General features: G+C 39.3%; 3 protein-coding genes across 9 annotated transcripts; 1 reads left to right on the top strand and 2 right to left on the bottom strand.

Annotated features, from left to right (window-relative positions):
• Nucleotides 1-1,289: 1,289 nt before the first annotated feature.
• On the bottom strand, nucleotides 1,290-20,234 carry LOC311077507 (microfibril-associated glycoprotein 4-like; the record flags this gene model as incomplete). 2 transcript variants are annotated; one of them, XM_084106047.1, is made up of 5 exons in its annotated part: nucleotides 1,290-1,792; nucleotides 1,882-2,049; nucleotides 2,132-2,228; nucleotides 2,309-2,461; nucleotides 20,184-20,234. In XM_084106047.1, 5 exons carry the CDS (start codon nucleotides 20,232-20,234, stop codon nucleotides 1,539-1,541), a joined length of 723 nt encoding a protein of 240 aa, XP_083962173.1. In that variant the 3' UTR covers nucleotides 1,290-1,538. The 2 variants fall into 2 exon arrangements, with proteins under 2 accessions (XP_083962173.1, XP_083962172.1); XM_084106046.1 differs by lacking the exon at nucleotides 20,184-20,234 and adding an exon at nucleotides 2,610-2,684 and having other exon boundaries at nucleotides 2,309-2,518.
• On the top strand, nucleotides 9,615-20,315 carry LOC311077493 (uncharacterized protein). Of its 3 annotated transcripts, XM_084106027.1 has the most exons (7): nucleotides 9,615-9,637; nucleotides 9,740-9,778; nucleotides 9,876-10,310; nucleotides 10,387-10,577; nucleotides 15,372-15,421; nucleotides 15,502-15,548; nucleotides 19,478-20,315. In XM_084106027.1, exons 1-7 carry the CDS (start codon nucleotides 9,619-9,621, stop codon nucleotides 19,519-19,521), a joined length of 825 nt encoding a protein of 274 aa, XP_083962153.1. In that variant the 5' UTR covers nucleotides 9,615-9,618; the 3' UTR covers nucleotides 19,522-20,315. The 3 variants fall into 3 exon arrangements, with proteins under 3 accessions (XP_083962153.1, XP_083962152.1, XP_083962154.1); XM_084106026.1 differs by lacking the exon at nucleotides 19,478-20,315 and having other exon boundaries at nucleotides 15,502-16,199; XM_084106028.1 differs by lacking the exons at nucleotides 15,372-15,421; nucleotides 15,502-15,548; nucleotides 19,478-20,315 and adding an exon at nucleotides 11,329-11,392.
• LOC311077501 (microfibril-associated glycoprotein 4-like) lies at nucleotides 19,832-24,491 on the bottom strand. Of its 4 annotated transcripts, XR_014604900.1 has the most exons (7): nucleotides 24,341-24,491; nucleotides 24,030-24,239; nucleotides 23,853-23,949; nucleotides 23,547-23,714; nucleotides 23,312-23,414; nucleotides 21,069-21,511; nucleotides 19,832-20,967 (listed from the first exon to the last, which is right to left on the bottom strand). XR_014604900.1 is itself a non-coding variant. In XM_084106038.1 (6 exons), exons 1-6 carry the CDS (start codon nucleotides 24,344-24,346, stop codon nucleotides 21,490-21,492), a joined length of 606 nt encoding a protein of 201 aa, XP_083962164.1. In that variant the 5' UTR covers nucleotides 24,347-24,491; the 3' UTR covers nucleotides 19,832-21,489. The 4 variants fall into 4 exon arrangements, 3 of the variants coding, with proteins under 3 accessions (XP_083962164.1, XP_083962163.1, XP_083962162.1); XM_084106038.1 differs by having other exon boundaries at nucleotides 19,832-21,511; XM_084106037.1 differs by lacking the exons at nucleotides 19,832-20,967; nucleotides 21,069-21,511 and adding an exon at nucleotides 22,951-23,076 and having other exon boundaries at nucleotides 23,119-23,414; nucleotides 24,341-24,490.

Raw genomic sequence — 24,491 nt, 5'->3', positions numbered from 1 at the left:
AACTCCAGTCCTCAGGACCCGCTGCTCTGCACATTTTGTATGTCTCTCTTATTTGACACACTCAAATCAGTTCATGGAGTCTCTCCTGACGAGCTGATGATCTGATTCAGGTGTGTTAAATAAGGGAGACATACAAAATGTGCAGAGCAGCGGGTCCTGAGGACTGGAGTTGAGAACCACTGGTCTAATGACCCGATTTTTTTGGCCAGGCATTCACGATAACGTGCGCAGGTGGTGTGCGTCTTGTCGTGAATGTCAGTTGGTGAATCGTTACAGATTGATGCATAATATGTATCCATTACTGTAACTTCACAAAAGTCTCGAAAAACAGATTCAAAACACACACATGCTTGGAGGACTGGTCCAAGTGTGGTCTGATATCCATTAGCTGGTCTTAAAATACTCCTGACTGGGTTCCATTCATGTCGTTGAGCCTAGATGAGCGATGAGGCGATTCCCTGCAGAATGCAAACAACTTTTTTTTTAAAAACAAAAATTAATATTTTTACCTTTTATGATTAGGTTCCACTATTTTTGAACGTAAAATTTGATCAGTACTGCAAACTTGACTGTTTTGAATCTAAAATGTGATTTACGTGATGCGCACACATTTTTCTGCAGAGAACAGCCTCTGATTCAAGCAACGTGGTTCCAAACACAAAGATAAGGTGCAGATAAGATCCAGTTCACACAAAAATAATGTCCATTCATTACTGTAAGCTATAAGCTATGTGAGCACATGGAAAACAGAATCCATACAGGACTTGTTTATTAGTGACTGTAGTCTTTAGGTGTTAATAAGAGTATGATCTTGCTTCAATTCCTGCTTCAATTCCTGCGTCAAATAAGTAAATTGAGATGTTCTCTTTCCATACAATAAAAAATGTATAGCCTATATATACATATTATACATACACACACCTAGCTACAGTAACAGGGAATGTTTAATTTCAGGAATTTTTTGGAATGCTCAGAGAACATTAAAAAGTAAAATTTTCATCTTTGCAATTTGATCAAATGTAATGTTTCCTTAAAGTTTGCATAACCAAGAAACATTTCCAAAACAGGAAAATCCGCTGGATGCAGAAAAATGTGATGTTAAACTTTTTGATGTAAGACTTTTGCTGACAAATAAACGGGATATCTGTGTTAAGAAAAACATACACATTGTTTATTTATGATTTTATTTATAGGGAAAGTAAATAAGTTTATGAACAGTTGAACTGAATTCCTCATTTACTGTTTCTGAGGTCTATTGTGAAGATAAACAAATCCACATCAACACATAATGCTTTTCATTGCTGGAGTTTATTAAAGTTTATTGTTGATTTGTTTCAGTTGTAGATTTAAAAAAGTGACCCAAAACAAAGAAGAAAATAATTGACGAGATTACACAAACAAGAGCCATATATCCCAAGTTACCATATATATCAGGATTTAATAAGTTTCACAGTTAACAGAGGAAAGGAAATCCAAAACCTTAATTTGATTGTTTTGTTGTTTGTTTCTGAGAAACTCTGTAATGTTTCTTCAAAGGTCTAAGACACACGTCTGATCTTCATGCTGATGGTTTTCATACCGACAGCATAATTCTTCCAGGATGACCAAACATCTCCAATGGCATAAATAGTGGGATCTTCTCCCCATAAATACACACCATTGGGGTTTGCATGGTGACAGGCGTTGTACCAAAATGCCCCGAGAAACTGTTTGGCACAGTTAATATCTGAAGCATCTTGGTCTTTGTCAAAGGTGGAGAACTTCTGTCCATTATGGCTAGATAAAGAGTCGCCTGCAGAGAAGAAGAGCATCATTGAGGACATCAGGTGAACGTTTACTCAACTGAGTGTGATTTCTTGAATGTGAATGAAAGTGTCCTACCAGCTCCTCCATCCTTGAACCCTGAAACATGCAGTTTATACCCGTGAGTTTCACAATCCACAGAGAAGGACGAGTACAGAGCAAAACCCTTCCTTCCAGTGAAGTCCTCCAGATCCACTCTCAGCATGTACTTTCTGTAACGTGTCAGCTGGTAGATGTTCTCCAGCCCTGTTCACACACACACATGAAGAACATGTTCAACCAAACACATGATCATCCACACAAACAGACACACGCTGTGAGATCTTACCCAGCCAGTATTCGCTCTCCACATTCCCGAATCCTCTCTTGTACTGATTCCACGGCTGATAGAAATTCACACTGCCGTCCATTCTCCTCTGAAACACCTGTGATGGGTTTATATAGAATATATGATTCATAATGTATGTTCTGATGTGTGTTTGATGATCTAAAGTCACATTCGTACCGTCCATCCTCCTTTGTCTTCATCTTTCCCATCTGAGACCATGTGGCAGTAAACCCATACAGGAACATCTCCTGCTGGATAGATGGAGTAAATCCCACTGAGCTTTTGTCCTGCTTTATAAAGGTCAGAACAGTCGGCCGGCATGTCTCCATCCTGACTGCACCCGCTCACCAGAACAACAGAGAAAAGAACCGCCAAGAACACCATCAACTGCACGAGACAGAGAGAAAGAGATGAACATCACACTGAAATAAAGCTGAATCCCTTTCTAGGAACGTAGACTTATTGATGAACTTGCTACCATCTTCTCAGTCTCTCCTCAGTAGATCACAGCAGAGATTTGTTTTATCTAGACAAAAATAATAAAAACATTTTTATATTGTGTCCGTTTTCTTGTATAAAGCTGTATAAATGTCTGAATGTTCTGTTAAGTAAATGAAGAATAAAACAGTAACTCACCGTTTGTGTTGTTCAGTCTGACAAAAACTCTTTATATATCTGTCAGATTCTCAGACTCCTCCTCTGTTACAGAGGAAATTTACTTTATGAACACCCACATTTTGGTTGAAAATGAAAAAGGCATCTGTTATCCTTGATGGAAGTTAAACATGCAGTGACAGATACAATTGTATTTTATATATTCAGTGAATCTTACTGTATCTGTTTGATTTTATGTCTACAATTTGTAATTTTGATTAATTCATCATGATTATCATTTTGGGTGTAAATGTGGTCTCTCTCATAATCTATGTTAGATTTAATGAATGTTCACTGTTTTGTTTGACATGCTGTGCTTACAGTGATTCAGCTATATTCTGAAAACAGCTATATTCTTCTTATGATTATTACACCTGAATTGAAGTCTATGGCAGCATATAAAAGTGTTTGGTTAGAAGTTGTGACATTGACACATATATAGAGCAGAGTCTGAACATTGACCGTAGCAAATTTGGAAACTATTGTTGTGGCAAATTCATAGTTCTTTTTGGTTCAGGTCTCAAAGAAGTTTCTTAGAGTCGAGGTTCCAGGTCAGAAGAATTAACTTTATTGACAAGCAACAAAGTGAGAAGCCGGCTGGCCATCCAGATATCTGAAGTTACAGTATCCAGCACCCATTTTGTATAATGGATACCCTCAAATCTATCTCTTCCCCTCTGTCACACCTGGTGACTTTGACACAATTAGACATGTATTCTCTATTGGTCAAACATCCCAAAACCTTACATAATGGTGTTCTGTTTCATACTGTATTTTGACACCTTGCATTTCTTATGCACACTGGGTATTTTTCCATTCTCTCTTCCTTTTGTGACCTATTTTCTGCTGGGCATTACAGTATTCAGACTTTTACATGAGACAAGGGAAATTCTTCAACATAATCCCCCCTTTGGGACTAACTGTAGTCCCACTTTCACTTTTGTCCACCCCCCTTACTGGAATGGAGTAAAAGATCTCACCTTCCTGTTGGATCATCACTCTGAAGGGATAGATTACTTTAAACATTTGATTTCCAGTATAATCAACATATCTCAGTGTACAGACTTGAAGTTAGTGAACCAATTCATACACACATATATATATATATATATATATATATATATATATATATATATATATATATATACAAATATATATATATATATACAAATATATATATACACATACTGTATATATACACACATATATATATATATATATATATACACATATATTAAAGCCGCTTGTCCACCAGCGTCCGATCAATTTTTTTTCCGACGCAACGCCTGTGATGTTTTCGCTGCTTGGGTTTCAGCAGTACTTCAGGCTGTCGATAGCAACGCCCATACACAAATTCTCGCCGCCGAGTTTCCATTGGCTGCTGCCCCGCATTTTGACGCTCTCATTTGCATAAAGTATCCACCGAGATACTTTTTTGCAGCGCTGCTGTTGACCAAATCGACGCGACGCAGGCGTGGCGGCGGCCATCTCTGTTGAGGGCTCAGGTTCAGGCGTAGCGGCGGCCATCTCTGCTTAGGGCTCAGGTTCAGGCGTAGCGGCGGCCATCTCTGCTTAGGGCTCAGGTTCAGGTGTGGCGGCGGCCATCTCTGTTGAGGGCTCAGGTTCAGGCGTGGCGGCGGCCATCTCTGCTGAGGGCTCAGGTTCAGGCGTGGCGGCAGCCATCTCTGCTTAGGGCTCAGGTTCAGGCGTGGCAGCGGCCATCTGTGCTGAGGGCTCAGGTTCAGGCGTGGCTGGCGGCCATCTTGTCAGGAGACACTGGCTCGGCGGCGGCCATCTTGTCCGGAGACACTGGCTCGGCGGAAGACGTGGCGTGAACAGACTCAGACTTGGCAGGCATGACGTGAAGAGATTCAGGCTTAGTAGGCATGACATGAAGAGATTCAGGCTTGGCAGGCATGACATGAAGTGGCTCAGGCTTGGCAGGCATGACATGAAGTGGCTCAGGCTTGGCAGGCATGACGTGAAGTGGCTCAGGCTTGGCTGACGTGACGTGACGTGGCTCAGGCTTGGCAGGCATGGCATGAAGTGGCTCAGGCTTGGCAGGCATGACATGAAGTGGCTCAGGCTTGGCAGGCATGACGTGAAGTGGCTCAGGCTTGGCAGGCATGACGTGAAGTGGCTCAGGCTTGGCAGACATGACGTGAAGTGGCTCAGGCTTGGCAGACATGACGTGACGTGACGTGACGTGGCTCAGGCTTGGCAGGCATGACATGAAGTGGCTCAGGCTTGGCAGGCATGACATGAAGTTGCTCAGGCTTGGCAGGCATGACGTGAAGTGGCTCAGGCTTGGCAAACATGACGTGACGTGACGTGGTTTAGGCTTGGCAGGCATGACATGAAGTGGCTCAGGCTTGGCAGACATGACGTGAAGTGGCTCAGGCTTGGCAGACATGACGTGACGTGGCTCAGGCTTGGCAGGCATGACGTGACGTGGCTCAGGCTTGGCAGGCATGACGTGAAGTGGCTCAGGCTTGGCAGGCATGACGTGAAGTGGCTCAGGCTTGGCAGACATGACGTGAAGTGGCTCAGGCTTGGCAGGCATGACGTGAAGTGGCTCAGGCTTGGCAGGCATGACGTGACGTGGCTCAGGCTTGGCAGGCATGACGTGAAGTGGCTCAGGCTTGGCAGACATGACGTGAAGTGGCTCAGGCTTGGCAGGCATGACGTGAAGTGGCTCAGGCTTGGCAGGCATGACGTGAAGTGGCTCAGGCTTGGCAGGCATGACGTGACGTGGCTCAGGCTTGGCAGGCATGACGTGAAGTGGCTCAGGCTTGGCAGGCATGACGTGACGTGGCTCAGGCTTGGCAGGCATGACGTGAAGTGGCTCAGGCTTGGCAGATACTGTGGGTTTGTGGGGCTTCTCCTCAAAACCCACAGTAAATGAGGAACTGCTCAATAATAGTGCATAGTCCATGTATTGTGCTAGAGACCAATGAATTTTCCCCCCAGGCAGCTGGGAGCAAACAGGCTCATTCAACCCCACCCTAAAAATGTCCTTGAGAGCCACATCATTAAAGTCCAAAAGGTGAGAGAGTTCAGAAAACTCTGCAACATAATCCTCAATGGTGAGGTTGTCTTGACGAAGACAAAGGAGGGCAACTGCTGGGTTCATAGTAAAAGGTCATGTATTCTGTAATAAGGGGTCCACTGGAGGCAAGTGTAAAGGAGAACCCAAGTGCAGTTTATTGTAACTAAAATAAAACATGAAACAAAAACATGGCGTGGCATGGCATGAAAACAAAAACCAAAGCATGAACACGAACTTACATCACAGCAGATTACAGGAAACAATACTTGACAAAGACACATGGCAAACAAGAGGGCTTAAATACACACAAGACTAATGACTAGACAAGGGACACCTGTGAACAATGAAACAATGAACCAATGACAACATGACACATCAGACAAGGGAACACATGGCAGGATCACATGAGTAGTTAATATAGGGGGGCATGTGTCAAAATGATTTACGACTTTGACCTTTGACCTTTGTGACAGGTTGAACTTCCGGTGACCCTATGATTGATGGGTTGAACTTCCGGAATGAGGTCATGGGATTAACCTATTGACCCCTCCCACACATCGATCATGTTTTTTGACAGTTAGTTTTTGCCCCATGACCTATCTAGTCCTAAATCATAGTTTTGAAGGATAGTTTTAGACGGGTAGTTTGACAGATGTTTTTTTTGAGGGTTGTTTGAACTTTGTCCCAGTTATATGGGTTTGTGTGCGGTTATGTGTGTGCGTGTGTGGTTATGAGGCTTGTGCCTGCGCTCCCTCCCACCCTTGCATTCCTGAGCAGTATATAAATGGGGTCAGTTATTTCATATATGTGACATTCAGTTAATTCACAATTATATATAAAACATTCTATAATTTATATAATCTAAAACAATTAAAGGTTGAAAAAACATTCAGTTATTTCACATTCATATGTAAAACATCCTTTATATAATTTATATAATAATCATCATGCTAAAGTTCTTTTTAAAAGTATAATATAAATATCTTATTGATCCAATTATTTTAGATGAATAAAGGAATATAAAATAAAAAGCTTACTAAAACCAATTATTTTAGTTTTAGATGAATAAAAGAATATAAAATAAAAAGCTTACTAAAACCAATTAGTTTAGATTAATAAAATCATCTTACCTTATTTAGAGAGAACCTACAGCTTATGAAACGGGCTCGCAGCTCCATCTGTTGGTCTCTCTCTGAATCGACGATCAGAATGAGACATGGTCAATGTTTTGTTACGGTTAAAATGATTTTCAAATTATAATCCTAAAAGTTTAAAAGTTGTAATAATGTTTTTCAAATTATTAAAAGTGGTAAAACAAAAACACTCCTTTCCTGAATGTCTCAACCAGCGCACTCAGACTGGAGCGTGCGTTTAATGTATGTATGTGTGTGTGTGTGTGTGTGTGTGTGTGTGTCTGTGCAGGCAGAGAGTGGGCGCGCGCACGTCTATGCGCGCCCCCTATTCCTGTGAGCTCTGACATCTCCCTCCTTTTCACATCTGAAACACGGTGAAGTCTATATCAGACTAACTAAAGTTGAAAAACATAACTTTAAAAGCATAAGTGAAATGGTTATAAAAAATATACTGAAACCAATTGTTTCAGATAAACAAAATCCATTCTACATTTTTTAGAGAGCTGAAGGCGGTGTTTTCACATCACCTTTTTGTGACCTGCGGCGCTACAAAAATCACTCCCTGTGTGTGTGTGTGTGTGTGTGTGTGTGTGTGTGTGTATGCATGCCACCGTTCACTTTCGTCTGAATTTACTTCAAAATCATAATATCTTTAAAGATGTTGTTAATTAAAACCATCGTATTTCATGCAGGAGTACCATGTTTTTGACAGTTTTCTGACGGTTCTATCTATGAATTACGGTTGGACCGCGTCTAGCATCTCTTGTGCCCACGAATTTATGGTGACACGGGTGACCTTGCTTCGTTTCCACAAATTTCACAGGTCCATTCATAGAACAAGGATGACACCTAGTGGACACTCAACACCGATTTCTTTCATATAGTCACCTTTATAAATGCAATTTGATGTGTTCAAAGCATAACTTGTGCCAAAACTTTCTCCGAGAGCCTCCAAGACAATCACTTGCCCCAAAAACTTTCCGGACGGAGAAGACAATGGATAAAAGTGAGTTTTTTCTCATTGCATGCTATGCTGTTTTATTTTATCTGCTGTTAGTGATTTTTAAATACTATTAATTGATCAAAAGTATGTTATGCTATTTTTTACAGTCTATGATGTTATGATGTCTTTAAACCATATTACAATTCATTACTGTAATAAAACATACATTGGTATTTTATCTGCTGTTAGTGGCTATATTCATAAACTATGATATGCTGTTAGTGATTTTTAAATACTATTAAAGTCCGCGTGAACCGGAAGTTGCAAACGACTTTTCTCCAGTGTTGTGACGTATTTCCCAGTGAAAAGGAATATTGAACAGAGGGCAGGGTTTTACTCTAGCGCTCCTCCTCTCCATCTCTGCTCATAGCAGACTAACGGTTTGAGGGGAGTGGTTAAGCGTTTCCCAACCCAAGTCCTCAAACCTACGTCATCAGGGAAGGTCCTCCAATGCAGAGGGGAGGGGCATTTTCAGATTCTGATTAAAGATTACGAAGCCAAAAAATTTTTTTGTGTGGATTGACTTGCATGGATGAATTGTTCACCACAAAACGATCAATTTAGGCAAACAAAGTAAATATGGTCAATTTTGATTTCATGTGGACTTTAATTGATCAAAGTATGTTATGCTATTTTTACAGTCTATGATGTTATGGCGGCTTTAAACCATATTACTGTAATAAAACATGCATTGGTATTTTATCTGCTGTTAGTGAATATTCATAAACTATGATATGTTGTTTTATTTTATCCGCTGATAGAGATATTTTAACTACTATATGCATAAAGTATGCCATGCTGTTTTATTTTATCTGCTGATAGAGATATTTTAACCACTCTATTAATTTATCACAAATTATGATTATGCAGCGATGTTTTATTTGTCTTAATATCAGTGCTAGACTGTTTTGTATGAAAAAGACTTTTATTTTGAAAAGACGACGGCATCCTGTTGTTACATGTGACTTAGCGTTTAGCTTACCATGCTACAATTCAGTTTGCTATGTATAGGATTTCAGAAAAACAATTCTGGTCCATTAAATCGGCGTTTTGCCATCGCGTTACCCATCTGTCATGTATTAACACGCCATCGTGGGTTGTTAGAGCTCCCGATGAGCAATGCATGGGTTCTAGCTTAGCACCATTTGTCAGTTGCTAACTGCTCTTAGTGAAATGGCTTCCTCTGCTGGATTTTTGATGATATGACAGTGAAATGGCTCCCTCTGCTGAGTCTGGGTTGAAATGACACCCTGTTATAGTGAAAATTACGCCATCTGGTGGGGGTTTAATGTTATGACACCCTGTTATAGTGAAAATTACGCCATCTGGTGGGGGTTTAATGTTGTGACACCCTGTTATAGTGAAAATTACGCCATCTGGTGGGGGTTTAATGTTATGACACCCTGTTATAGTGAAAATACTGCCGCCTGTCGGCCTGTATGTATTATGATGCATGTTTCAATGTAGAAATAACATTTAAAATGTGATGTATATTTGTAATTTTAAAATTATTTGATTTAGGAATGTTATTATTTCCTATTTGTTATAAAACACAGATATTTTAAATGATTTTTTAATTATTTGTTATAAAACACTGATTTTTTTTTTATTATTATCACAGGTTCAAATACCGAGCAGCAAGCCTTTGATGCTATCAATATGTGTAAGTACGTATTAACTATTCTTTTTATAAATTAAAATTAACATATATTTTAATTAGTCTTTTTATAAATTGAAAGCATTTTAATTTTGTATTTTTTAATTCACAGTAGCTGCTCGGGCTATTGATCCGGACAGCTCAGCCAATGGTAAAGCAAGATCCATCTCACACGTTTTTTATGCTTATGAGAAATCTATTTTTTAAATTTCTTTTATGTTTATGATAAATCAAATTTTTATTTTTAGATTTTATACAATTTATCACCCAACCCGGCTTCGAGACGGTCATCGGTCTCACGCAAGATGACAATGAAAACCCAACCGTCAATGTAACAGACAGGGCCCACATCGTACCTGATTCCACTCCGGCACATGTCGAGAATCCAATAGGATCCAACGACGACAAACCACTTCCTGGAACCAGCGGTGAACCAGCAAGAAAGAAGACTAGAAAAACGAATCGTCCTACCTCACCGGCCAGTCCCGGACCAAGCGGCGAACCACCAAGAAAGACTTATCGTTTTACAGCGGTGGTCCGACCTGAACCGAGCGGCGAACTACCGAGAAAGACTTGTCGTTTCACCCCGGCGATCAGTCCTGAGAGCTCTCCAGAGAGGAAAACTCTTTGTCTGACACCACCAAGCAGCCCATCGACCAGTCCTGAGACTGCGTTGTTTTATGGTAAGAATATCTACATTTTTTGCATTTAAACTCCGGCGGAGTCACGCCATTAAGATTTTTTATTTTTTACACACAGCAGACTCGAGTAGAAGCCATAAGGATGATGTGACTACCTGGGGTACGTCTCAACTCGATGCTTGGGACCAGAGTTCTTGGACGAGCGAGCGTGGCGAGGTGTCAACCACCAATGCGGGTCAAACACCATATCCTTCACGCTCACCGTCGTCGGAAGAAGTAGAAGTGGAAGAAGTGCCGGCGCCTCAGCAGGTTGATGAATCATTCGATGATGCGCCTCCAACGCATAGGCTCATTAATTCGATAGAATCATTGGGTCAAGAGTTTCGCGACGCACAGGTTGACATAAACAACAAATACATCGAACTCCGTGACGTACAAGATGATATTAACAATAAATTGATTGCGTTGCACAGTGAGTCTCGTGACAGACAAATCGAAACCTATAGCAGATTAGACGCATTGCGCGGTGAGCTCCGTGCCTATCACCTCAAGACACGCAGCCGATTCGATGCGCAGGATCGCTTTATTCAGGATCTGGCCAATGAAATATTCCGTCGCGTCAATGCTATGAGATCAACGATTGAACAGCGGTTTGATAGAAATGATCGTATGGTGAGCCAATACCATCAGGAATTGGTGCTCATTTTGCATCACCTTATTCTCACCATCATAGATGAGACGACGGAGTCAAATTGAATATAGATGTATTCCCAGTAATTCTTATATTGCACGTTTTGTAATATTTCATCTATACTCTGTTTACATATAATCTGATATTTCATTTATGTTTTATACTTTTTATACTTTGTTTACATATAATCTGATATTTCCTTTATACTCTGATTTTGTAACAAGTCATATATGCTTTTTATATTCTGATTTGTAATAGTTAATTTATGATTTTTTTACTATATGAAATCTGTAATAGTTCAGCTTTTTATACTCTTATGATTTGTAATAGTCCATGTATGCTTGTTTTAACTCTATGATTTTGTAATAGTACGTGTTTTGGTCTGAAATCTAAAAATGGACGGGTCAGACAACGCAGACTTCTGCCAATCAGACCAATCCCCCACAGAACTGTCTCCGGACGAGATCGAAATGCTAAGTATACTGCCGGATTCTTTAGAACAGTATTTGTTTAATCTAGAATCTTCACAACCCCCTGCTATGTTGGATCTTTTTGAATTAGCCGTAAATCCACATATGAATTTGTTTGATCCTCTGCTAAGTCTAGACAACGACCCCGTTCTACAACATGGAGGTGTTTTAAACACCCACCCATGTACCGACGCGGATCCTGACAACTCAGAGCACCCTGACGGTAATGATACTTTGCAACCATCCTCATCAGGTAATGTCGACCCTACTACACAGACTCGATTAAGCCGTACAGACATTGATAGGTTGATTCGCGAGGGTTAACGGATATCATGTTTTACCACGACCTCGTTTCAATAGCGTGACGTTGAGAAGGACTACGAATCTGAGAGAGATTAACTCTACAGATTTGGCCTGTTATCATACCCGCCTACATGACATGCTAAATGGAATTGTGAATTTCGCTAGGGAATTTGACCCAAATTCGCCGGTGATCAATGTACAGCATGGTGAAGGGTAAGTTCTTTAACTTCAAGAAAGAACTGTACGCCTACGGCGTTAACGACGTTGTGTTATTGCGCAAAGGATGCATGAAGTACAGGGCGTCTTTCTTAGACTGCACCCAACTCGACCCTTTTGGGTTCACGACGATCGCCAGCTGTGCGATGGGGGTCTTCAAAACACATTATCTCGCCAGAAACACGCTCGCCCTGACGCATAACAAAGCGTACATCCATCAGAATAAGTCCTACTCAAGCGGATCGATCGAATGGCTCGAGTATATAAAAAAGACTCGAAACGTGGACCTTCATCATGCCTTAAACCACGGCGAAGTATCGATTGGTAGTTACTTAATAGACGGCTACTACGAGCAGGACGGTGTCAGGCACGGCTTAGAATACGCGGGGTGCATCTTCCACGGGCACTGCTGTCGCTTTGAACCCAATCAGGTGCACCCCCTGTCCAGAGTACCTTACGGGGTTCTCAGGAACCAGTTTGACGATAAGATTGAGATTCTCCGGAACGTGTACGGTTTGCAAATCGAGGTTCTTTGGGAATGCGAATGGAACCGGATGAAAAAGACCGATCCCTCCGTGATAGAATTTATGGCCAATTATTCCGCCCCAGAGAGATTAAATCCTCGTGATGCGCTTTACGGAGGCCGAACCAACGCCTATAAACTATACCACAAAGTGAACGGTGATGAGAAAATAAGATATCTGGATTTCAAGCTTGTATCCTTTCTGCCAGGCCAGGAAAAGCTATCCGATCAAACACCCCCAAATCATTTTCGCAGATTTCGAACCGATTGAAAACTATTACGGACTTATCAAAGCGACCGTGTACCCTCCCCGTAAATTACTGCATCCGGTTCTCCCTTACAGATGCCAGGGAAAACTCATGTTTCCGCTATGTAGAACCTGCGCTCAAGACCAAAACCAGACCACGAGCTGTACCCACACGGATGAGGAAAGATCGCTCTCGGGCTGTTGGGTCAGTATCGAGCTTTTAAAAGCCATCGAGAAGGGCTATGTGGTAGCCAAGATAGATGAGGTTTGGCATTTTCCACAACGGTCAGACACGTTGTTTGCCGAATACGTAAAAACGTTCTTGCGTTTGAAACAACAAGCGTCGGGGTACCCTTCGAATGTCGTCACGGATGCAGAGAAAGAGGATTACATTCGTGACTATTTTGAAAAAGAGGGCATTCAACTCGATCCGGAAAAAATCAAGTACAATGCCGCCCAGAGGGCAATCACTAAATTAATTCTGAATAGCTTGTGGGGACGCTTCTCTTTAAGACCGAACTTACCTCAAACGATTCTGGTGAGCGAGCCGGAAGATTTCACCAGAATTGTTTTTGGCAATACCGACACGTTGACGTATTTCTCATTCGTCTCAGACGACGTAGCTCTCGTCCAGCATAAACCCGACAAAGAGGATGTTTGCAAGGCGCGTGACGTGAATGTTTTTGTGGGCGCTTTCACTACCGCGCACGCCCGACTGGAATTGTACGAATTGATGGACAGACTAGGCGACCGTCTGCTATACTCTGACACAGACATATCACAATAACGGCCCCCAGTTTACAGACCCCCGTTAGTGGGATTTTAACCCCCGGTAATAATTACGACGTGGATGGGTTTATGGATCAAATCGAAAAAGTTTTACAGAACAACGACCGGTTACTCTCTGACCATGCGGTCGAATTTGAAGCCTCCCTTGCCATGAGCAGACAAGGCGGGGGTAGGCCTCGACGGAAACTCACGGACCTGGCTGTGGATGAGGTGATCAAAAGAAAAAAGACGAGTTTATTCTCCCCCATCAATATTTCAAATAATTTGTGCTTCTCCATCTGTATCGCCCGTTTTCTTAACCCTCAACACCCCGAGAGCGAGTTAGAAAAGCTGGCTACCGGCATTCAAAACAGCGTCGGCTTCTCAATCCAAGACCGAATCGGTCTCGGCGACATAGCCTCGTTTGAACGAGCGCTAGGCATTAAAATCGTCGTATTTCACAGATCTAATGCCTTGGTCTTAGAAACCTACAAAAATTCTGACGAGCCCCACCCAAAAACAGTCTTCCTGTATCTCCACAACGACCACTACTACATGATAACGAGTTTGACGGCATTCATCGGTTCAGATTACGTGTGTCCATTTTGCTACAAAAGTTACAGCGACCGCAGACACCATCGATGTAAGCATGCCTGCAACATCTGTTTTGATGCGGAATGTTTTAGGTTCCCTGAAAGAATCATACATTGCCCCGATTGTTTGCGGTACTGTAAATCGGCTTATTGTTTCGAAATGCATTAAAAAAAAACACCTCCCAGACAGGAATACCCTGCCTGTGATATGATCAAATACTGCAAACTATGTGGCAGACGTTACAACGTTAAACCGGGCAGCAAGAAAACCAAACACATATGCGCCCCAGACAAATGCGTCTATTGTCGCGAACATCTGGTGGGCGATGGTGAGCATCAATGCTTCATACAGCCTATAGAGCCTAAAGAACCGTGTCAGAAATACATCTTCTACGATTTTGAAACGCATTACGAAAATGGTCGACACGTGGCTAATTTTGTTTGCGCCATCACATTCAAAGGCATGAAATTTACTGCCCGCGGTACCGACTGCATAGCTAAGCTAATCAAGCGCTTCAGACAACCACGAAGGCTACTGCTTCATCGCTCATTACGCCTCCAGATTCAACGCCTTTCTAATCCTCGAGTATTTTTGCAAATCAGGGATCGCGATTGAGGTCATAATGCAAGGCTGCAAACTACTCTTGTTGTACGATGATGCATTTGACCAGCGATATATCGATAGCTACTCATTTTTCCCATTTGCTCTCGCCAAAATGCCCGCGGCGTTAGACTTAACGACGACTGAAAAAGGCTACTTCCCCCATCTTTTCACCAGGGTGGAAAATGAGAACTATATCGGACCATACCCCGACAAAAAGTTCTACAACTACGATAACATGTCGGATAAAGACCGAGAAAAGTTTGATGCCTGGTCGTTATAACTATGACTCATAACTATATTAGAGTAACTTGCCCAACTGTTATAATATCAGAGGTGAAACTGGAAGAACAGTGTGTTATTCAACCTAATTTTAATTTTCATGTAGGGGCAATCCTGAAGGTAGTAGAAGAACATGGCAGCAGCTGAAAATTACATATAAAAACATAATTCAATCAAGTAAGGCTTGAGCATATCATGGGTGCAGGCTACCTGACTTTACAAACATTTGACATGTTAAATAACTAAATAGCATCCAGTGTCTAGTTGTGCATCAGAGCCAGTCACTCCCGAAGATCCAAGGGCCTTCATAAATTGTAAGAGGTTTACATATGTGTTATTTTTTATATAGGCTATTTTTGATATTTCCATTTATTTTACTTTGGGTTGGGTTTTTTGTTGGTCCCAACAGATTCTGATGGTAATTTGGAGCCTCCTGTTGCAACAGAACCACAGGCAGTTGTAAGTCGCCTACTCAATACACCAGAAATTATGACAAATAGTGTTATAAAGTGCACTCGACCAAATGCTCATCTTCACAGGACGATGGGGATGAAGAGTTTCTGCTGCCACAGAGAGGCCTACAGAGGTAATGTTAATATTATGTGTCTACACATCAAACAATCTACACATTCAGATTTATTCACATTTTTATGTGGAGTAGCCAAAGTTTAAATCTAAGTATAAACGGGTATTCTTATGAGTATAAGTTACCTCTCTTTCAGAAACGGGCTTGACTTACTCTGCTTTCTCAGGTTTGACATACCTCCCATTCTGAAACAGAAAACTCAGAGTTTCCCTCTTTTCTGGGTTAACATCCCAGCGGGCACCTTGATGTCAATTTGACATCAACAAATAGTCAAGATTTTGACCACCATGTATGACATGCATGAATATGCATATTTTCATTATATTTTGTAATTATTTCCTTGTGGTTGTAAAGATGCCTAACAAAGGTATCAATCTGACATGTTTTTTCTGGTCCCTACATCTCAGGTCAATATCATTGACATTAAATCGATGTTGATTTGATGTCAGGAAACAAGACGTCAAATTGATGGGAAATTTATGTCAAAACAATGTCTATAATGTCTGAAAAAAGTGTATTTATTACTCATTGTAAATCAATGTGACTCATTTTCAACATCTAAAAGACCTAGCCTGAATGATCTTGAAAGTTGTAGACCTAGGTGTATTTTGCATGTGTGTTTTTATTTATTTAAATCCTAGCATATTTACATTTAGTTCACGTTTAAAATGACAGCAGACACTATAATTGCATATACTAAAAAAGATAAATTTAATCTGATATTGGAGATTGATACTGAATGATATCAAAATAGCATTAAAATGACTTCAACATCATGACATCCTGATGTCAAATAGATGCCCAGCAGGCACAGGATATAGACTATAACATCGGTCAGACGTTGGATTTTGGTTCAAAATGAAAGTCGGGTTGATGTCTAAATCCAATGTTTGTTTGTCGTCAAGCTCCAACGTTGGGCAGTCGTTGAATTTTGGTTGGAATAAACCAAACAAAAAGGTGAAATGCATGGCCGTACACTTATTACCAGCTTCACTTAAAACTAACCAGATTTACTTTATTTAATTTCCGGTTTAAAGAAATATTTTTTTGTATTTTCAATTCACCATGATGGTGGTTAGCGTTTGCTTTAGTTGGACTCTTGACTCTTTATCATAAAATTTTCTCTGGCTGCTATAATTGTGTGTGTATAAAGCACATTTGTTGTAGCTAAAAAAGCCTTGAGAAAATGAGATCAGGTGATGATGACTGCTTATTGATGATGATGACAACGATGACAGCATCATGCAATTGGCTGAATATCTGATCTTATTTAGTGTCTAATGCTTTGATTATATAGAACTTGTGGTTATAACATTGTTTTATTCATAATATAAGTCGTTTGATTCTACAGCATATCTACCAGTGTTGTTTGTTAAAAAATATACTTGATTTTTAAAAACTATTTAGTGCAAAAAAACCTTTCATCTATGGCAGTACTTAGACACACACAGACATCAAGAAACAGCATATGAATCTCAACAATGGTGACAATCAAACAAAATATCCAGATAATCAGATCAACTCAAGCTGCATAATTGATTAAAGCCGCAATACATGCTGGGAGATAATGTTTGATTATATAGAACTTGTGTTTTTAATGTTGTTTTATAATAGAATCCATGAAATTTTACAGCATGAGAGCAATGTTGTTTATCAAATAATATAGAGGTTTTTAAAAATATTTAATGCATTAAAATTTTTCCTCTACATTATTACTTAGCCATCAAGAATCAGTGTATGACTCTCAACAATGGTGACAATCAATGAAATGATGCAGTGCATGCTGGGTACCACCAATCAAAACTCACCCATATCTCCCAGCATGTATTGCGGCTTTAATCAATTATGCAGCTTGAGTTGATCTGATTATCTGGATATTTTGTTTGATTGTCACCATTGTTGAGATTCATATGCTGTTTCTTGATGTCTGTGTGTGTCTAAGTACTGCCATAGATGAAAGGTTTTTTTGCACTAAATAGTTTTTAAAAATCAAGTATATTTTTTAACAAACAACACTGGTAGATATGCTGTAGAATCAAACGACTTATATTATGAATAAAACAATGTTATAACCACAAGTTCTATATAATCAAAGCATTAGACACTAAATAAGATCAGATATTCAGCCAATTGCATGATGCTGTCATCGTTGTCATCATCATCAATAAGCAGTCATCATCACCTGATCTCATTTTCTCAAGGCTTTTTTAGCTACAACAAATGTGCTTTATACACACACAATTATAGCAGCCAGAGAAAATTTTATGATAAAGAGTCAAGAGTCCAACTAAAGCAAACGCTAACCACCATCATGGTGAATTGAAAATACAAAAAAATATTTCTTTAAACCGGAAATTAAATAAAGTAAATCTGGTTAGTTTTAAGTGAAGCTGGTAATAAGTGTACGGCCATGCATTTCACCTTTTTGTTTGGTTTATTTCAACCAAAATTCAACGACTGCCCAACGTTGGAGCTTGACGTCAAACAAACATTGGATTTAGACATCAACCCGACTTTCATTTTCAACCAAAATCCAACGACCGACGCTGTAGTCCATATCCTGTGCCTGCTGGGATCAACATCATGACATCAAATAAATGTTGAATTGACATCAAATGCCAACAAAGCATGACATCAAAATAACATCAAAATGACATCAGCAGAGATCAAAATCTTGACATCAAATTGACATCGACACGTTGACGTCAATATGACTTTCATTTTTGACCTATTTCGTGACGTAATTTTGACATCAATGTTTGATGTCATATTGATGTTAAATTGACATCAAATGCCCACTGGGATCACTGCAACCTTTTATGTGATGGGAATAGATCTAAATACTTAAAAAACTTCTCACGATCCGTTAATCTCGATAGCTGTAATAGTAAAAACGTTTAATAGCTGTAATAGTAAATGTTTTCGAGAGAGTTTCACATTTAATGCTAAATATTTCATATGCAAGCATGTCAGCCAATCACAGCAGAGGGCGTTTACACTGAAGTCTCACAGCAGCCAATCACAGCAGTGGGCGTTTACACTGAAGTCTCACAGCAGCCAATCACAGCAGTGGGCGTTTACACTGAAGTCTCACAGCAGCCAATCACAGCAGTGGGCGTTTACACTGAAGTCTCACACAGACACGCCCCTTCAAACAGAGCGTTCAGAGGCTAAAATCAGGCTAGGAAATATGCCTTTTATTTCTAAATTATAACAACTTTTGATCTAAAAAACATACTAACATTATAAGGGCACCCCAGGAAACATTCTAAAATAATAAAATAATCCATGCAATGGGACTTTTAAAGAGTTTCTGTTGAGTTTTGTGGGTCACCATTGTGCTGAAGAGTAGAGCCTGTGCTTCAGTTCTGGATGAGCAGAGAAACACTGCTGACATATTGCATCATGTTGCTTTATTTAAAGGCAGTGATTGTGAGCCCGTTGATGCATTGATGATTTATTTGTTAAGGTCTTCTTACTCATTAATGTGTGCTGTTGTTCACTAACACTTATCTGCAAGAGGATTGAGTTAAATCTATGTTTTAACTCATTTAAATTAATTACATTTTTTAGAAAAAAGTGAAATAAGATCACAATATAAATATGAAATGGCAATTGATCAATTTAAGATAGAATCAGTTAAATCAGTTTACAACATCATGACATCTTGACGTCAAATAAATGTTGAATTGACATCAAATACCAACAAACAAAGCATGACATCAAAATAACATCAAAATGACATCAGGAGAGGTCAAAATCTTGACATCAAATTGACATCGACACTTTGACGTCAATATGACTTTCATTTTTGACCTATTTTGTGACGTAATTTTGACATCAATGTTTGATGTCACATTGATGTTAAATTGACATCAAATGCCCACTGGGATACTCAGAGTCTTCACTTAACCTCCTTTCTGAAACAGGCCCCAGATTTTGGGGGAGAGTAGAGGATTCTCAGATATCTTGAAGAGACACCACCTCAAAAGGAGAACAGAATTCTCCTAAGTTTTCAATACCTTAAATCTGCACTCCATTGAAGCACCGATCGGCAGGGATTACAGCCTTGGGCATGTATGATTTTTCTTGGTAAATGTTTGTTGGCAAAAAAATAATAATAATAGGATTTTAGTGTGTTGGGCTGGATTTATAGAGGAATACTCTCATCTTATAGTCTGTTTATCTACTGTTTACCTCATTCAGAGCTTCTGGCGTTTGTTGAGGACATGAACACATCGACATTCAAGTGTTGATTCATTTTAATAGTAAATGCAAAGAGCTGACCAAAAAATAAATACAATTTTATTGGTTTACACAGTTGCATGGTTAAGAAAGGAAAGCAAAACCTTGTTATATAGCAGATGTTTGCTTCTGTAAAACACTAGTGTTTCATGCTGATGGATTTCATACTGACAGTGAAACTGTTCTTCCAGCTTGACCAAACAACACCAATGCTGAAATGGCTGTCGTCTTCTGAGATCCAGCAATATTACAACAATCAGTTAGAAGATTTTAACAAACATGAGCACGAAAAATTAATTCATGTCACAGTAAACCCAGACAGGAACGTCTCCTGCTGGATAGATGGAGTAAATCCCATGAGCTTTTCTCCAGCTTTATAGACATCAGAACACAAACAGATGCCGTGAAAACAGAGAGCAGAGCCACGACACACACCGTCATCTGGAGAGACACGACTGATCAAGATCCTCATTTATAATGATCAATTCACACTGAAATTAAACCAATGTGAAAAAAAACAAATTCATCATCTATGAGGTAAATGCTGAAGAATAAAAGAGTAACTCACCGTTTGTGTTGTGACGACTGAGGCCGAGATGTTCAGATCACTGAATCTTGTGTTCAATCACTGAGTCCTTTATTTAGAGCATGTACAGTTTCCACAACCCAACCTTTATCAGTATCAAACCATCTTTTAAACTCTATTTGAATCATTCTTGTATTGTGCAATGATGTTGAAATATAAACCGTTGATGCAAGAAAATCATCAGTTGGTCCTTTTGACTGTTTTGCAATATTCTTTAAATAATCTGTTTAACCATGAGACTGATGCTTTAATGTTTTCTTGATTGCCAGTTAAATTGAACTGTATTGTGGGAGAAAGGGTTGCAGGAGAAGACGGTGTACGTTTTCCTCACGGATCATTGTGCGGGAATTTTTACATCAAAATATAATCAATTTACATCATAGTCTGTGTAACGAGCAAACATATTTGTGCTTTCATGAGAAGAAATAGGCTAAAATAAGGACTTTAACATCCATGGAATATTTCCATCCCGTTAAAGATTTTTTTCTCACTAAGAAAAAATGGTTATTTAAAAAAAATGTAGCACTGAAAGAGTCTTTCTTTGGGGAACCATATCATATCATATCAAGCCGCGACACACACCGTCATCTGGAGAGACACGATTGATCAAGATCCTCATTTATAATGATCAGTTCACACTGAAATTATAATAAAAGTAAAACAATCGCTGTAAATGTGAATGAACTTACCGCCATCGTCTCAATCTTTTCTCAGCTGATCACTGCAGAGATTACTCAATGTTTTATTTATAAATCTGGAAGAAATCAAAGAAAAAAATCGTCAGATTATTGTTGTTTGTGGTCATTTTTCTGAATTGAGTTGTAGAAATGTCTTAATGTTCTGTGAGGTAAAAGCTGAAGAATGAAACAGTAACTCACCGTTTGTGTTGTGTCTTCCCAGCTTACAAAAATAAGTTGTCAGAACGTTTTGCTAACATTCCCATTAGGTTAGGAAAACGTTATTTTGGAATGTTTTTTAAACATTGAAAACGTCCTATTCTGCATGGGTTTGAACTGTTGTAGCCTACCTGAAGGAAATCACAAAAAACCTGCAAACTCCTGGCTCAGCCGGGACTCGAACTGGGGACCTTCTTGCTGCGAGGCGATAGTGCTACCCACTGAGGTTTCTTAACCTTTGAATTACAAAAATAACAGAAAAGAGTTTACTTCAAGATTCACATTTTACTGTGTAGTACACAACATTTTGTACGAGTCTCTGGGTAGTACACAGTCCAAACAATGGAATCATAAAGAGGAAAAATTACATTTTCTAAACCAAAAACACAACCCCACCACAAGGGAAAAAAAGAACACAAACTCAAACATACAACTAGACAAGTCAAATCTAACTAGACATGTGTAAATGTCCTTGTGATGTACTCATAATGTTCTCATAATAAGAGAGCGTTCCGATAACGTTCACTAACGCTCTTTAAAAGTTATGTATAAATGACAAAACGTTCTTAAAACATTTTTAAAAAACTGGATGTTTTGAATGTTTAGAAAACTTTTAAAAAAAGTAAGTTTTCATAACATTTCCAAAATGATAAAACGTTCTTAATACTTTAAAAAAAACGGATGTTTGGAACGTTAAGAAAACATTCAGAAATAACGTTTTCATAACATTTCTAAAATGAAGAATTGAATGTTCCTTTAACGTTCACATAAACAAAGAAAAAAACGTTCATAACTTAATGGGAATGTTAGAAAAACATTCTAAGAACATACTTTTGTATCTGAGAATGTTGTTCTAAGAACGTTCTCAATAGTATGTTCTCAATATATCAATAGTTCTAAGAACTCTCAACAGTATGAGAACATCAGTCAAGTACAAATAACATCACAAGCACATTCTAAAAACTTTGTTCTAAGAACGTTTTTCTCTCAACGTTACGAGAATGTATTGTAACTCTATAAACATTATAAGAACGTTCCAGAAGCATTATTTCAGGAAAGTTTTTACTAACATTTACATAACTTTTACATAACGTTAGTGAAAGTTATGGGAACGCTGGGTTGTGTTGTTCAGTCACTCTTTATATCTGTTAGATTCTTACGCCCCTCCTTTGTGTTACAGAAGAAATTTATATTGCAAAAGCAATGAAAGCTGCCTGTTTCTTTTGTCATTTATTAAACTGTTGTTTGCTTTTATTTTGAAAGGATAGTGGAGAAGCAGCAGAAAGTGCAGCATTAACGCAACTCTGACATGATGACAATTTAATCTGAGTTCAATGATCATGAAACATCTATAAATCGTTGAGTCACTCGCATCTTCAACTGAAGTTTTATCAGTAAGAGCAGCTGTCATTTCAGTCACTCTTGCACTGCACAATGTTGAAATACTAACTGGTGATAAGTTACATGGTTGGCAGAATACTCTAAAAATGATTTAGTTCTTTTGTAAATATCACAATAATAAATATCTGTGTGACACACCAAAATAAATGCCTAAAAATTCAACAGTTCGACTTGTCTAAAATTTACATCTATTGCATTTTTTTTATTGGAGATTTTTCAATGGAGAAATTATACTGATCAGTTTCAATAATTAACAAACTACATTGACACATAATGAGTTTGTTGCAGGAGTTTTTTGAAGTTTATTGTTGATTCATTTCTGCTGTAAATTTAAAGTGACCCAAAACTAAAAAGAAAATAGCTGATGAGATTACACAAAATATCAGCCAGATATATTCTAAATTACACAGTTAACGGATTAAAGGAAACCCTTTGACCTTAATTTATTTTCTTTCTCTCACTGTAATGTTTCTTCAAATGTCTAAGACACAGGTCTGATCTTCATGCTGATGGTTTTCATACCGACATTCCAATTCTTCTTCCAGGTGTACCAAACATCTCCAATGGCAAAAATGGTGGGATCTTCCCCCCATAAATACACACCGTTGGGGTTTGCATAGTGACAGGCTGCGTACCAAAATGCCCCGAGAAAGGATTTGGCACAGTTATTCGGCCAGGAGTCTTGGTCTTTGTCAAAGGTGGTGAACTTCTGTCCATTATGGTTGGCCAGAGAGTCGCCTGCAGAGAGGAGGAACATCATTGAGGACATTAACATTATATTTAGATGAAGAATATTTCAGTAAAATCCCAAAGACTTTTGAAAGTACATGAACAAGTGCACTCGAGTGTTAAAGTATAAAAGTGTCCTACCTGCTCCTCCATCAGTGAATCCTGAAACTTGCAGTTTATACCCGTCAGATTCAGGACCCACAGAGAAGGACGAGTACAGAGCAAAACCCTTCCTTCCAGTGAAGTCCTCCAGATCCACTCTCAGCATGTACTTTCTGTTACGTGTCAGCTGGTACATGTTCTCCAGCCCTGTTCACACACACACACACACACACACACACACACACGAAGAACATGTTCAGCCAAACACTGGACATGAATATCAACACTTCTATCAAAACCATTTCTTGACACCAAATACCAGTGTTTAAAGCTGTGAATTTTTACCCAGCCAGTATTCGCCCTCGGTTGCCCCGAATCCGCTCTTGTACTGATTCCACGGCCGATAGAAATTCACACTGCCGTCCATTCTCCTCTGAAACACCTGTGATGGGTTTATATAGAATACATGATTCATAATGTATGTTCTGATGTGTGTTTGATGATCTAAAGTCACATTCGTACCGTCCATCCTCCGTTGTCTTCATCTTTCCCATCTGAGACCATGTGACAGTAAACCCAGACAGGAACGTCTCCTGCTGGATAGATGGAGTAAATCCCACTGAGCTTTTGTCCTGCTTTATAAAGGTCAGAACAGTCGGCCGGCTTGAAAACATCAGCAACACAAATAGATGCCGTGAAAACCGAGAGCAGAGCCGCGACACACACCGTCATCTGCAGAGACACGACTGATTAAGATCCTCATTTATAATGATCAATTCACACTGAAATTATAATAAAAGTAAAACAGTCGCTGTAAATGCGGATGAACTTACCGCCATCGTCTCAATCTTTCTCAGCTGATCACTGCAGATTATAATCAATGTTTTATTTATAAATCTGGAAGAAATCAAAGCAAAAAAATCATCAGATTATTGGTGTTTGTGGTCATTTTTCTGGATTACACTGTTGTAGAAATGTCTTAAT

The sequence above is a fragment of the Abramis brama genome (assembly GCF_963993115.1).
Source record: "Abramis brama genome assembly, chromosome: 2".
In the NCBI taxonomy this organism is placed as follows: Eukaryota; Metazoa; Chordata; class Actinopteri; order Cypriniformes; family Leuciscidae; genus Abramis; species Abramis brama.
The sequence above is the reverse complement of the archived record's forward strand: the minus strand, read 5'-3'. Positions and strand labels throughout refer to the sequence as shown.